This window comes from Poromitra crassiceps (assembly GCF_964638095.1).
Source record: "Poromitra crassiceps genome assembly, chromosome: 20".
Lineage (NCBI taxonomy): Eukaryota > Metazoa > Chordata > Actinopteri > Beryciformes > Melamphaidae > Poromitra > Poromitra crassiceps.
In genome coordinates, this window is record NC_139637.1 from 23,274,818 (window position 1) to 23,288,925 (window position 14,108).

The window sequence follows — 14,108 nt, forward strand, 5'->3', positions numbered from 1 at the left end:
ATGTGCGACGACCACTGGAATCCTGCTGGAATGGAATCCCTTAGAAAAGAATAAAAGAAGAGTGGTATTTACCAAATACGCACTTCCTTCTATGGGTAAGCAACGGTCATATTTCATCATACATGAGATACGAGAAGTTTATTTGAGAATCGAAATAAGACTGTTGAATATGTAATTTAGTTAACGGAGTTCCCATAACGTGTTATGTATCGGGGATAACAAGCTAGGCTAGCCAAGCCAACGTCTCCTTTTGCTCCTTGTTCGGCTAACGGTTCTAGCTGTTTGGAGTGGCGGGTAAACCCACCTAACTACATTCACTTAACCTACCTTTTAACTTTACTAATATCTTTGCGATGGGCATTCATAGTAAAAAAAAAAAAGACGTGGAAAATAGCATCAAAACTGATGATGTAACTCGGCGATTTTCTTCGAATAGCATTGATTTTGTTTACATTGGTGGACTCGAGGTCATCTTTTTGTATTTAACGCTATAACTCACGATAGTTGCTTTTTGCTCACGGTGAATAATCAGCTGAACATGACTTCCTGAAGGTTTTCTCAGCAAGCACCAGAAATGATTTTCATGTGATGCTAACAGCTACACAGCTGGTTGGCTAAATGCAACAGCTTGTTTGGAAAATGGCAGTGACTCCTGCTGGTTGTGCCTCGCACCAATCACCTGCTCTGATGATTTACAAAACGATGACTTAATGTTATTCATGCAGGTGTATTCAAATTAATTTTGAAAGCATTTTTAACATAATTTTGTATAAAGGTATTTGAGAACACATAAATGCATATCAGAATAAAAGAAGAACCAGGAAGGACAAGGACAGTCTGAACTTTATAGTTGTGCATATCTTTATGTATTTATTACTATTTTACATGAAATTGGAAGGAAGCTTGTTTCAAAGGAAAGGAATTATAGCCGATAACAGAGCTCTGCCCCAGCTGTTCCCCTTTTAAAGCAGTGAATGACAGACAGAAGTAAGTGAATCTGTGATGTATTGTCCCCCGGCCCCCTGAAGCCATGTAATGATTAGCTACATGTTAGCAGTAGCATATTTAATTCAATGCACACATTTACAGGGAGCAGGAGAGACACAACGAGCAGGGACATGTGATCATATTTTCTCATTTCACATTCACATCAGTGTTCTGGCAATAAATAAACTGGATATTCATGTTTGTTGGGGCAGCCAGAGAGTAGTGGGTTGCGCATAATCCCTTTATTTCACGAAGTACAACAAGCACACAAGAAACTTGACCTGGATAATGGGTGCTGTCGCATTATTACAGACAGTTATACAATAGAGGATTGACACAGGAGAGGCAGGACAGGATCTCACATTGTGCCGTTAAAGTGCACATTGTGTGCACATTGTCGACTAAACAAACACCCAAACAAGACTGTACTAGGGAAGTACTGTTGACATCATTCTGAAAGATACAGAAGTTGTGTTACTGTATGTGCCACATATACATAATCCTATTCTGTTCTGTTTTATTGTCTTCTTTGTCTGTTCCCCCAGTTGGACCGTAGCGCTCGAGGAGCTGCAGCAGCAGGGATGAGGATCCGACTGGAGGGTCCCGGTCACGCTGCCTCCCTACTCTTGGAGCTCAACCGCTGCCGGCAGTCGCGCAGGTACTGCGATGTGTTCCTGCAGGTGGGCAACCGCACGTTCGCGGCGCACCGCGCCGTGCTGGCCTGCGCCGGGGCCTACTTTCGCAACCTCTTCGCCCGGGCTCCGACCTCTTCCACCGCCGCCTTCTCGTTGGAGTTCATTTCCCCGGCCAACTTTGAGAAGGTGCTGACGTTCGTCTACACGGGCGAGATCTTGACTGACCTGATCGACGTCGGGGTGCTGTACGAGCTGGCCGAGCGGCTGGGCGTTATTGAACTGGTGAGGGCGTGCCACGCGACGTTCCCCGACCTGCAGTCTTCCGTATCGGCGAACAGTCCCGGAGACCTCGGCCTGGACGTGGTCGCCGCTGTAACGGCGGCCGCTGTGACGGCGGTCTCTGTGTCGGCGTCGTCCGTGTGTTCGTCCGCGGCCTCCTGCTCGTCTCTGTCTTCGTCCGCCGCCCCGACTCCCGCCGCCGCTGCCTCCCCTCTCCTCCAGGGCAGGACACCCCGGGGCAGCCGCGAGGGCCACACCGGCCCGCTGTCTCTGGACCTCAAGGCAGAAGATGTCCAGTCTCACATGGGCTACGGGCAGATGGCGACAGACCATCAGCTGTCAGGAGGACACCGTCTTTTAACCAACAGCCACGCCACTCAGAGTGACAACACGCTACCTCCGGGCCCCGTGCTCCAGCTGAAGACTGAGCAGGGGCTGGGAGAGCAGGAGGCAGCAGGCAGCAACTGTGAGGAGGAGGACGGCGATGGACAAAGGGGGAGCACGGTTGGGCCTCCGCCTCAGAGCAACGCCCCTGCGCACGCCGACAGCTGCTCCTTCCCCGACTCTTCGGCTCCGCTCGGAGCGGAGGTCTGCGGCGCTCCTTCGCCGTCCTCGGGAGACCCCATAGGCAGCCTGCAGGTGGGGTCAGTGGAGGGCGGGGTGGAGTGCGGCGTGGCCCGGGACGGCAGCAGGCTGATGTTTGGGGAGGCGGTGGAGGAAGGCGAGAACGAGGACGTCGCGAGGGACCCTCTGCGGGGGAACGGCGCCATCGAGGGGACGGAGGAGGAGCAGTGGAGACAGATGGCGGGCGAGATCATCGAGCTGAGCGACGACGAGAACTACATGGAGGAGGAAGATGAAGAGGACGATGAAGACGACCTTGTGTGTGTGGAGAACGGAGGGGCGGGGAACTCTAGCAGCCAGGTAATCTAGATTTAAAGAATACAATACTAATATAATACTGTATTATATTAGTATTATATACTGGCTCTATGAGCAGCAGAGACCACTTGGTTTTTAACGTCACTTTGCTTTTATGTCTTTTGATGAACCTTCATGCCTTCTACTATTATTGTGAACATTTTGTAAATTATTCTTCTATTTGCCAGCATGGAAATAGTGGGGCAGCTTAGCGAAAAATTCCATAACAATATAATTTGGTACACTTATAGCCAAAGACATTCCAAAAACAATTGGATTTCTGGGCATCATGAACAAAATCTTTTTTCTTCTTCTTTTTTGCGGCCACAGACTGGCAACCTATGGAAATTGTAACTGCAATAAAGTTGTGTAGACCAGTGGTTCTCAAATGGGGGTCCGGGGACCCCCAGGGGTCCGTGGCACTTTGCCAGGGGGTCCGCGAAAAGTTTTTAGGAAAATAAAAATATATTCTTTTTTTTGCAAAAGCTTCATAGTTCAACGAAAATATTTTATGCTTTAAATCTAAAATGGTTCATGGATTACATTCTAATCTAACAAACCTATCAATTTAAAAGTCAAGCACGTTACCGTGGAAACAATTAAGCTTAGCCCAAAATCACAAATCAGAATGAGGGGGTCCCCTGTATATTTTCTATCTTGTAAGGGGTCCTTGGCTGAAAAACATTTGAGAACCTCTGGTGTAGACTAGTCTGATATGGATCATTCATCTGGTGTCAAATCATACTTTTTTTTATGAGGAGGAGGAATTTGTATTTGGAACTTTAGAATTGCTCAGAAGCTTCCTTCTATCTCATAATTCCAGAGGTTAGGTTTGGGCAGTTATTATGGCAATCACTTTCTTTTAGCCTTGAATTCGAGTTTCAATTTGAATTTGAGTCTTAAAACACAGACAGAAAGATACTTTTTTTCTCCACTCCTCCAGGCATCAGGGAGCACCGTGTCCTGTAAAGCGTGCGCGGCGCCTCTTCCAGCGGACCCCGAGGCCGTCAGACGTCACGCAGAGATCCACGTGACGGAGCTCGGGCTGTGCCGGGTGTGCGGGGCGTCGTTCCCGGAGCGCGCTGCCGGCATCGCCCACGCCCTCGCCGCCCACGTGGGGGTCCAGCTCTACCCCTGTGACATGTGTCACTCGCAGTTCTGCAGCCAGAACAAGCTGCTGCGCCACCGCCGCCAGGCCGCCTCCGGTTATACTATCCCACAGGGGGCGCTCACCGGGAGCACCCAGGGCCTGGGCTCCGAGCTGCAGTGTGCCGTGTGCACCAAAACCCTCACTAAGGACTTCCAGGTGGGTGAATTGAGTTGGTTGGATGTTGAGCCAGGTGTGAACGTATGTGTGAATGTGAACAGGGCGCTCCTGAAAAAGAGAGCATTGCTCTCTCAGAGAAAAATGACTCACGTTCATTTCTTAATTTTTTTAATGAGCGACTCCGAGCTATTCTTTTTCAATAGCATCACCAATATTGCAGACAATCTCCACAATTATAATAAATCACTGATCGTCCCCAAAACTTTCACTTCTCATATCTTCAACTGTTTTTCTTCCCAGTTCGGAAAACTGGATGGGATGGTTATGTTTTAGATGGAGCGTTAGATGTATTGTAGAGCTGCAACGATTAATCGATTAAGTCGATCGACAGAAAATTAATCGACAACTATTTTGATAATCGATTAATCGTTTTGAGTACAATTTTAAGAGAAAAGGTCTAAATCCTCTGATTCCAGCTTCTTAAATGTGAATATTTTCTGGTTTCTTTACTCCTGTGTGACAGTAAACTGATATTATCTTTGAGTTGTGGACAAAACAAGACATTTGAGGGCGTCATCTTGGGCTTTGGGAAACACTGATCGTCATTTGTCACCATTTCTGACATTTTATAGACCAAACAACTAATCGATTAATCGAGGAAATAATCGACAGATTAATCAAGTATGAAAATAATCGTTAGTTGCAGCCCTAATGTATTGCCTTTTTGTTGCCACTGTTTTTGAAACAAAGTCCACATACTGCATCAGCTCGTTCAGGTTAATTGGCTCTCCTCTCGTTCAGGTTAATTGGCTCTCCTCTCATTCAGCTTCAAGCTAAAAGATTCCCACTCCGGAATCAACTAGTAGATGACAGGTAGATCACAGTCACCTGTGTCACAGGCTTCATTCAGCTGCCTGCTGCTGCTCAACACCCACGCATGTGTTTCACCAATGGGGAGTCAGTATGCCCCTGAGGCTCTTCCAGGCCGGCCCTCCTGCAAAACACTAATGAGGGTTTCCAAATTCCAATCATGGAAGTTGGAAACCCTCATTAGTGTTTTGCTTGCACCTGTGTTTACCCTGCCTTTTCGACATAAAATGGCCCCCGTGAGAAGGGTCTATTCAACCAACTGCTCTACCCGTTGCTCGTAGGAGGTTCTCACATTGGCTGTCATGTCTCTTGCCTCCTTCCCAGACCGTCAGAGACCACCTGCTGAGCCACGTGTGCGCCCAAAGCCTGAGCTGTGGCATGTGTCACCTCCCCCAGCTCTCCCTGTGCTCCCTGCTGTGGCACGCCCTCACCCACCTCTCCTGGCCCGTTTACACCTGCCCACACTGTGCCCACAGCTTCCTAGAGCGCCCCCTGCTGGACAGACATATGGCCGGGCACGCCGAGGAGGCGGCGGCCAAGGAGAGGGAGCGCTCGGTGCTGCACGGGGCGGACGGAGGAGGACTAGGAGGAGTGGAGGAGCTGCACTGCTTCCTGTGCCCGCAGACGTTCCGCTCCTCCTCCGCCTTTCAGCACCACCTCAGCCTGCACACCACAGAGTCGGGCGGGGGCGGCGGGGGTCAGGGGTGGTCAGGCAAGCGTAAAGCCGACCAGATGGAGTCTTCCTCTTCCTCTCCACGGGAGGTGGGCAGCCTCGTCAAAATGAGCAACCTGGGTTTGGGCCTGGGAATGGGCTTCGGCCTGCCGGATAAATTTTTCCAAGGATCGATACCGAACTTCCCCTCCGGACTCCTGACCAACGGGAGTTCTTCCGAGCAGGACGGGGCGGCGGCGGCCGCCCGCGGGAAATGGTACCGGTGTCGCTACTGCGGCAAGCGCTTCGCCCACTCGGGGGAGTTCACCTACCACCTCCGCATCCACACCGGGGAGAAACCCTACCAGTGCAAGGTGTGCCTGCGCTTCTTCCGCGGCCGCTCCACCATGATCTGCCACCTGAAGACGCACGCCGGCGCGCTCATGTACCGCTGCACGGTCTGCGGCCTCTACTTCTCCACGCTGAAGCTGGTGTCGTCGCACATGGAGATCCACAAGGACCACCTGCCCCCGGACTTCAACATCGAGCAGACCTTCATGTACAACGACCACTCGAAAGAGCCGCTGCCCACCATGGACACCTGACCTGACCGCCTCTCTGCCTGATCACTGTTACTCTGCTGTGTCTGCCTCTCTCTCTCTTCTCTCTGACACCTCCTCAATGTCTGGTTGTTGTGGACCATAATACTGTATGTAATAGGCCTAGACGTTAGAATGTCAGGAACTTGTATTGTTTTACAAGGAGAGTACTGTTTATCGAGTCGACCTGTTTGGAGGCAATTTGAAGGAGAAGCCACTTGGTGGCAGTGTATCTAAAAAGGGGAACTTGTTGGACTGGTCACTGTCATGCAGTGCTCTGCCTGCATTATCGCTCCAGAAGAAGTCTGTAGAACTTGATAACTTAACATTTCAAGTTAGGTTTTTTCTATAAGTGATTAATCATTACTCTGTAATGAAAGTAGCACCCCATTGTAGCACAAAATAATGATATTATATTTTCAGTCACGGAATATGTGAGTGTCATTGTCATATCGCATATTTTCACAAGCTTGACATTTTCTGTGTCATTTAATGGTACGCTACATTTTCCATACCACACCAGGCTTTAAGTATAGAACATAATTAGCCACATAATGAGGCCTTATCAGACATTTCAGAATGATCTATTCTTCCTTCAAGTATTTTGGTCGTTTTTTTTGTAACTTCTCATTGTAAACATGTTTTTTTTCTGGGATACAATGGGATTTGTTGTATTGGCAATCCAGAGGCATTTTTATGAGCGCTTTCACAATTATGTTCTTTAGTTCTGCATTATGTTCACTTGATATATTCCACATGCAGTCTTTCTATACGATGTGAAGTATAAATATTGTGCTGTAGAAACAGGTACTGAAGTGCCCCGTCTACAAATTCACATCTGTGATAATACTGTAATTTGTGTTACCTCATATCTATATCTGATGACAATGTCACTATTTATTCTATTTATGCCTTTTTAAAAATTTCACTTTCAGTGTTTCCAATGTAAGTCCTATGAACGTTGGCCTTTTTGAAAAAAATCTTGTTTCTAGTTCTTGAAAATAAAATAAATGACTATAGAAAAAGTAATTTTCTCACCCCTAAATGGTTTTGGGCCTTTTTTGATTCAGTGATTTTTTTTTTTTTTTGCAGTGTCCTGTACAACAAAACCCATTCCTCATCAACATTGTCAATGATGAATTTGCAGAATTCTGCCAGATTCTTCCAGAGGCTCGTGACCTTTGCCCTTTCAAAATCCTGCTCTCTTCCTGCTATTGTGCCATCTGTGTTTTGAAGCCTAACCCCTTTTCCCTTTTTCTGCCTTCTTATCAGCAAGTCAACAGTGTTAAATGTGGAACGTTCTCTTTGCGCGCTCAAAGTAAAGCGAACGGAACCAGAGGCGAACTGCAAGTAGTGAGATAGACAAATGCAACCACAGCAAATTGCAGCGAGGTAAAAAGTTGACATAAGGTTTCCAAATCGGAGCGCCAGTGTCCGTATTTTGTGATCATTCTACTCGCCTAATATCCTTACAAAATGGCGACATTTAACTTAGGTTTCCCAATTTAAATTAAGTTAAGTTATCCCGACGGGGAAATTCATCGTCTGCATTTGACCCATCCTCTACTAGGAACCTTCCTAGAACTAGGAGCAGTGGGCAGCCGCAGTGCAGCGCCCGGGGACCAACTCCAGTTCTTTTGCCAGTGCCTTGGTCAGGGGCACTGACAGGAATATTAACCCTAACATACATGTCTTTGATGGTGGGAGGGAACCGGGGAGAACGTGCAAACTCCACACAGAAAGGACCTGGGACGGACCAGGGTTCGAACCCGGGACCTTCTTGCTGTGAGGCAACAGCGCTACCCACTGAGCCACCGTCCAATTGCCGTTTCCCAATTTAAATGGATACAAACAGGGAGGTTTGAGGGAGTTTTATTGCATGTTATGTTACAGGTAACCATGGTTACAGCAGATGTAGACGACAGCAGCGTTCAGCAACAGATAAATAAGCATTTAACAATGTGAGCTTAAGCGTGATCTGTTTAATGGTTATGCAATCAAAGACAATGTTCAGAATCAGTTAATTTACATTTCCACATTTGCAAAATTGGAAATGTAAATTAAGTGGGTATAAGGATCGGGCTTATCTGGCATTGGACAGACAACAGATTTGTTTACATGCATTCCTGCTCTGTCACGAATATTCCTTCCGTCCATGAGCTCCTAGACGTCGCCATGCGTTCCTGTGGGAGTGCAACAGCTTTGAGGAAAACATCTTCAAAACCTCTCTTCAGACATTTCCTCTCTTCCTCTGTTTACAACTGCGACGTGCTAGACGGAAACGAAACAGGAAGTGGATTTATGAGAGGAAGGTGTTTGGCGAGTCCATCTCTCTTGCGTAACAAATGGTTAGAAGCTACGACCAGAGTGAGATGTTGTGCAAATTTTGCCCTCTGGTAGCTATTATTCTGAAGCATCACGTCTGGCCTCAGGTGACCTCGGTTTATCAGTTCTATCAAATCTTCCCGTCACTCCGGTTGTCCCCTCATCACTTCCAAAATGTCTCTCCTGTTTGTGTCGATCTGACAGGAGCTTCTTAACGCTGGGCCGTCTTTTCTTATGAGACATCCGATTGGCTGGTGCTGGTGTGACTCGCCTTGCGCTGCTTCCCCGGCTCCGCCCCCCCGCCGCCGTTGGCGCCGGGCCCCGCCGCCTCTCTGGGTATGTAGCTCACCACCGTGTTGATCAGGTTGTTGCGGAAGCTCTTGCTGAGGAAGTTGTAGAGCACGGGGTTGGCCACGCAGTGGAACAGAGACAGGCACTGCACCATGCTGAACGAGAAGTAGAGGAACTCCACCATGTTGCAGCTGAAGATGAAGGGGTTGATGTCGTCGATGGTGATGAGGAAGATCACCAGGTGGTACGGCACCCAGCAGACCAGGAACACCAGCGAGTACACGTGCACCAGCCACACGTCCCGCCGGCCCTGCACGTCGGCCGCCGTGCGGACCGCACGGGCGATCAGCACGTTGCAGGTGACGATGACCGTCGCGGGCCCCAGGAACTGGAAGATCAGGCAGATGAACGCCACGGCCACGAACCACTCGGTGTAGTTGTGCTCGGGCACCATGTAGCAGCCCGGCTCGTCCCACTCCAGGAGGTCCACGTGGACGTTCTCCAGCAGCGCCAGGAACAAGGAGAGGAGCCACAGGCCGCCGCAGAGCAGCCAGCGGCGCCGGGCCGCCACGGGGAAGCAGGCCGGGGCCGAGGGCCTGGTGAGCGACAGGTAGCGCTCCAGGGTCATGAAGGCCAGGAAGAAGGTGCTGCTGTAGAAGTTGACCAGGTAGATGAGGTGGGTGAACTTGCAGAGGAAGCGGCCCCACAGCCACACCCGGTCCACGGTCACCTCCATCATGAAGAAGGGCAGGGTGAGGATGACCATCAGGTCCGACAGGCTCACGTTGATGATGCAGAAGAGGACCCCGTTGGCCGAGTGGCGCCGGCGCCAGTTGACCCAGACGACGAGCGCGTTCTCGAACAGGCCCGCCATGAAGACCACAAGGTAGAGGAGGAAGAGGGCGATGCGGCGGTAGTTGTTGTCCAGCTGGATGGTGCAGTCGTAGACGTACCACGGCGTGCCGTTCAAGAAGTCGGAGTGGTTGTGGTGCACGTCGGAAGTCATGGTCTGGAGTGAAAAGCAAGAGGATTGGGAGTTGAGATTTACTTGGAAGTTAATCCGATTACATTTCCAGGCGTTGCATAACAAAAGGCACAGAACGAGGAGGTTGGCAGACGTGCCCGGTTGAAATGAAATGTACTAAAACCACAGCAGGTGATTAGAATGCCATTTCACAGCCATGTTCTTTGCATGTTCTAGGGCCTAGAACATGCAAAGAACATACAGTAGATGTCCCCACTTGGAGCTGCATGCTCAATTATTCTCGAATACAAATCAAATTTTCCATCTCCACCCATCATCAACACAGATAAAACTGCTGTTCAATCACGCATTAGTTCTCGAAATGGAAATTGCACACAGATGATCATTTCCAAAGATAAATCTGGATTTACAGTGAAAACGTTACCTTGGTGTGGTGGTGAGTGTGCTGAGATGCTGGCTGGTGAAGAGGGAGGTTCCCTCTTGAGGGCCTTATTGTCCCCTTGGAGCAAGTGGAGAGTTTTCTGTGTCGCCTGCAGACACCAGCTGACGAGCAGTTCTGCTGTTTAGGGCTATCTGAGCAAATCATGCAGCCTGGAGTTTCTCCACTCCCATCTCCTATTACCACCCCCCCCCCCGTCTGTCTCTCTCTCACACACACACACACACACTCTAACAGGACATCCTCAATGAGTGGCGGGGGCGTGGTTCAGACGTGCAGGAAAGCCCACACAGCAAAAGGGTCTGGGTTGAAGCGACAGACACCCGGGTCTGTTGAGTGAATAACAGCCACAATGTTTTCCATCCCAGCACTCATGGGAGGAACTTTGTGTTCAAACACAATAAAGACTGAAAAAGAACCCACTCTTTCCTAAACAAGTTCACTGTGATTTTATATCCCCCCAACCCCCCCCCCCCTGACTCTAAAGTGAAAATCTGTGTTCCCCCTCTGCTTCTCCTTGCCACTGGAATCCCCCAAGTTTGGTTCATCTATTCTACCTGTTCAGACCGGTTAACTTCATTGATTTGCACGCCCTGCCGGTGAAGCTCCCCGCTGTCAGGTGAAAAGAACAGTGGCCTCTCAAAGTTATCCTTTATTTATCTCCATGGGGAAATTTGACAACATCCTCTACTAGGAACCTTCCTAGAACTAGGAGCAGTGGGCAGCCACAGTGCAGTGCCCGGAAACCCACTCCAGTTCTTTTGCCAGGAGCACTGACAGGAGTATTAACCCGAACATACATGTCTTTGACGGTGGGAGGAAACCCACACAAACACGGGGAGAACATGCAAACTCAACACAGAAAGGACCCGGGACGGACTGGGGTTCGAACTGGGGACTTTCTTGCTGTGAGGCAACGGTGCTAACCACTGAGCCACCAGAAGTGGCTGGCAACTGAGCATGTGTCGGGGGAAGCATGATGCTAGTCTATGGCTCTCTCCAGGCCGACAGAGGGTGGAGCAGCGACCGGGGCAGCAGGGGGAAATTGGCCAAGTACAATTGGGGAGAAAAATGGGGGGAATAATAATACTACTTAATTGATTTGCTTGTATAGTATACATCAGCATATCTGACCTGCTCATTTGTATTAATTCAGTGATGGTGACTGTCCTCGGTGCATTACCTTCCAGCATCCTGCAGAAGCATATAGGCCTAGACTCTAGGCTGGTTGGCGTTGGCATGGTGCAGAGACACTGTGCAAACAGCCAGCACATAGCAGAGGACAATGCCAGGAAGTCCCACGGCTGTGGGGCAAAGTGAGTATAGGAAGCCTGTGGCTCATCTCATCTGAAGGGGGCACTTTATCCTACACACACATTATATCCTCATTTTTGCATTATTTCAACACCCTCAGGTGCGCTGCAGTTTAGCACATACTTTATCCTGTGCAGGTGATCATACGAACAGCTGCTTTATCCTTTGCAGGTGAGCATACGAACAGCTGGCTGTCCCAAAAGCACCTGGAGGAGGAAGTTGTATTATGAGCCAGCAGACAATAATGAACACAATAATGAACAATTTTGTTGGGATTTAAAGGGATAGTTCACATTTTTTTAAAGTCTAGCCCTATTTGCTACTTACCAATGATGCTGTTGATTGATAAGAGTTATTTCTCAGCGCAATCTATGCTGTTCCTCACAGTAGCTCTGGAACGTTGGGCAAAAACTAATGCAATGTCAATGGGGTCACGCTCCTGCATGTACAAGCTGACTGAAGCTCACTGAAATGTACTTTGTGTGCACTGTGGATGACGTTTCAGTGAGCTTCAGTCAGCTTGTACATACAGTACATACAGGAGCGTCACCCCGTTGACCTTGCATTCGCTTTTGCCCAACTCTCCAGAGCTACTGTGAGGAACAGCGTGGATCGTGCTGAGAAATAACTCTTACCAATCAACATCATCATCGGTAAGCAGCAAATCGGGCTAGACTTTCAAAAACGTGAACTGTCCCTTTAACACGGCCCCGGTGGGAATGTTTTCCCTCACTTTTCATGTACTTTTTGGATAAAAAAAAATGCACAAATCAATTTGTGAACAAGGGCACTATGATGGCGATACCGCGATGGCTTTGAGAAACCAGGTCGTGGTGAGCTAGTGCCGGCAGTGAGTGCACGTCCTCACTGGAGTGACTGGAAGGTCGTGCCTTAGGTCAGCATGATAGGGAGAGAGCGCCGGAAAGATCTGCCCGGTGCTCTGGACGCAGTTTTCCTACCGCCTGTCCGGATCGTCAGCATTTTGTAGCTTATGGACACCACCTCCCCCCAAACACACACCTCCTCACCTCCCTCTTTCTCCCTCTCCTGGTCCATCCTGCTTGATCTCCATTGTCTAAGTGCAGTCAATTCTCTGCTCTGATAGCAACAGGAAGGATGATAGTCAGCAAAATTACAACTTCTGGGAAGAGTTGGGACAAAAAGCAGTCCCTGACCCGAACCACCACGCTGTTATCAGGAGCTGGAGTCAAACTCAACTGACCAGAACGGCATCAGCCATTGAGCTATGAGCAAACCGTAACACCAGCTTCAAAATATGAGTTATTATAGCTACCAGCAAACTGCCCCCGGACGATTAGAAGCAATAACATCTGCGGTACCAGGAGAAGGTATATATCTGCTATCGGCCCAGTGACGTCTGCATCTCTGCATGATTTCCTGCACTTTATCTGTGGATGAAGCAACTCGGTAATAAACAAAAGTCACGGCAGACTCGCAACACCCCCTCTTCTCTGAATACAAAACACTCCAGCACTTTACAGTCAGCTGAATTCGGATACTAGGCCGAAATCCTAGTGCAATAGCATACACAGTGGTGTAATGTAACAAAGTGTTAATACTTAAGTACAGTACTTAAGTATTCTTTCTGAGTATCTGTACTTTAGCTACTTGAGTATTTATATTTTGGTCAACTTTCACGTTTACTCCACTACATTTCCCAAATAAAATGGATACTTTTACTCCACTACATTTCCCCCAAGCATCTTACAATCAAGTAAAATCAGAAGAAGTTGGGTAGCCTGCAAGCAATCGGGTTTGGCAAATCAGTGCTCCTAGTTTGCAAGTTACGTTAAACACGATGCACACACCATTCCAGTGGGTGACTGTAATGCAACATAACATTGTTTGCCAACCGCTATCAAACTCAAGAAGAAAGCCCAGAAAGTCTTTTGCTTGCTTTTTTAAAACAGCATTTACTTGTAATGTTACTTTCAATACTTAAGTACATTTAATATCAGAAAATTACTTTGATACTTAAAGGGGCATTCCACCGAAAAACAATGCTGATTTATTTCGCACATAATCTCACACATATCCGAAAAATGTAAACCGTTTTGCAGACAGTCATTGTTAGTTTGACAGTTATTGACAGTTGATTTGAGTTAAGGTGTGGACCAGTGATGGCATTCATGCACAAATTACATCACTGGTCCACACCTTAACTCAAATCAACTCTAAATAACTGCCAAACGAAATTTATGTCTGCAAAACGGTTTACATTCTTTGAATGTGTGAGATTATGTGAAAAATAATTGCATTGAAAATCGGCGGAATGTACCTTTAAGTACAGAAAATATCAGCTACTTTAAGACTTTTAGTGAGTAATATTCTAATGAGTGACTGACTTTTACCAGTCTTTTTCTGGGAAGATATCTGTAGTTTTACTCAAGTATGGCTTTCGAGTACTTTATACACCACTGAACATACGAGCACTTAATAGCACGTTAACCCTAATTCATTGGGGACGTTTTTGGTTATCTGGGAGCCGTTCCTGGCCTATTTTGACGAGGTTAAAAATGACAA

General features: G+C 48.1%; 2 protein-coding genes across 2 annotated transcripts; one reads left to right on the top strand and one right to left on the bottom strand.

Moving 5' to 3' along the window:
- The first annotated feature begins 24 nt into the window (after positions 1-24).
- zbtb39 (zinc finger and BTB domain containing 39) lies at positions 25-7,171 on the top strand. Its single transcript, XM_083657165.1, has 4 exons — positions 25-95; positions 1,533-2,825; positions 3,766-4,128; positions 5,284-7,171. The coding sequence occupies exons 2-4, from the start codon at positions 1,569-1,571 to the stop codon at positions 6,214-6,216; spliced, it is 2,553 nt and encodes an 850-aa protein (XP_083513291.1). The 5' UTR covers positions 25-95; positions 1,533-1,568; the 3' UTR covers positions 6,217-7,171.
- A 904-nt stretch (positions 7,172-8,075) lies between these two features.
- On the bottom strand, positions 8,076-10,359 carry ackr5 (atypical chemokine receptor 5). The gene is made up of 2 exons (XM_083656844.1): positions 10,236-10,359; positions 8,076-9,835 (listed from the first exon to the last, which is right to left on the bottom strand). Exon 2 carries the CDS (start codon positions 9,830-9,832, stop codon positions 8,768-8,770), a length of 1,065 nt encoding a protein of 354 aa, XP_083512970.1. The 5' UTR covers positions 9,833-9,835; positions 10,236-10,359; the 3' UTR covers positions 8,076-8,767.
- Between the last annotated feature and the right edge of the window lie 3,749 nt (positions 10,360-14,108).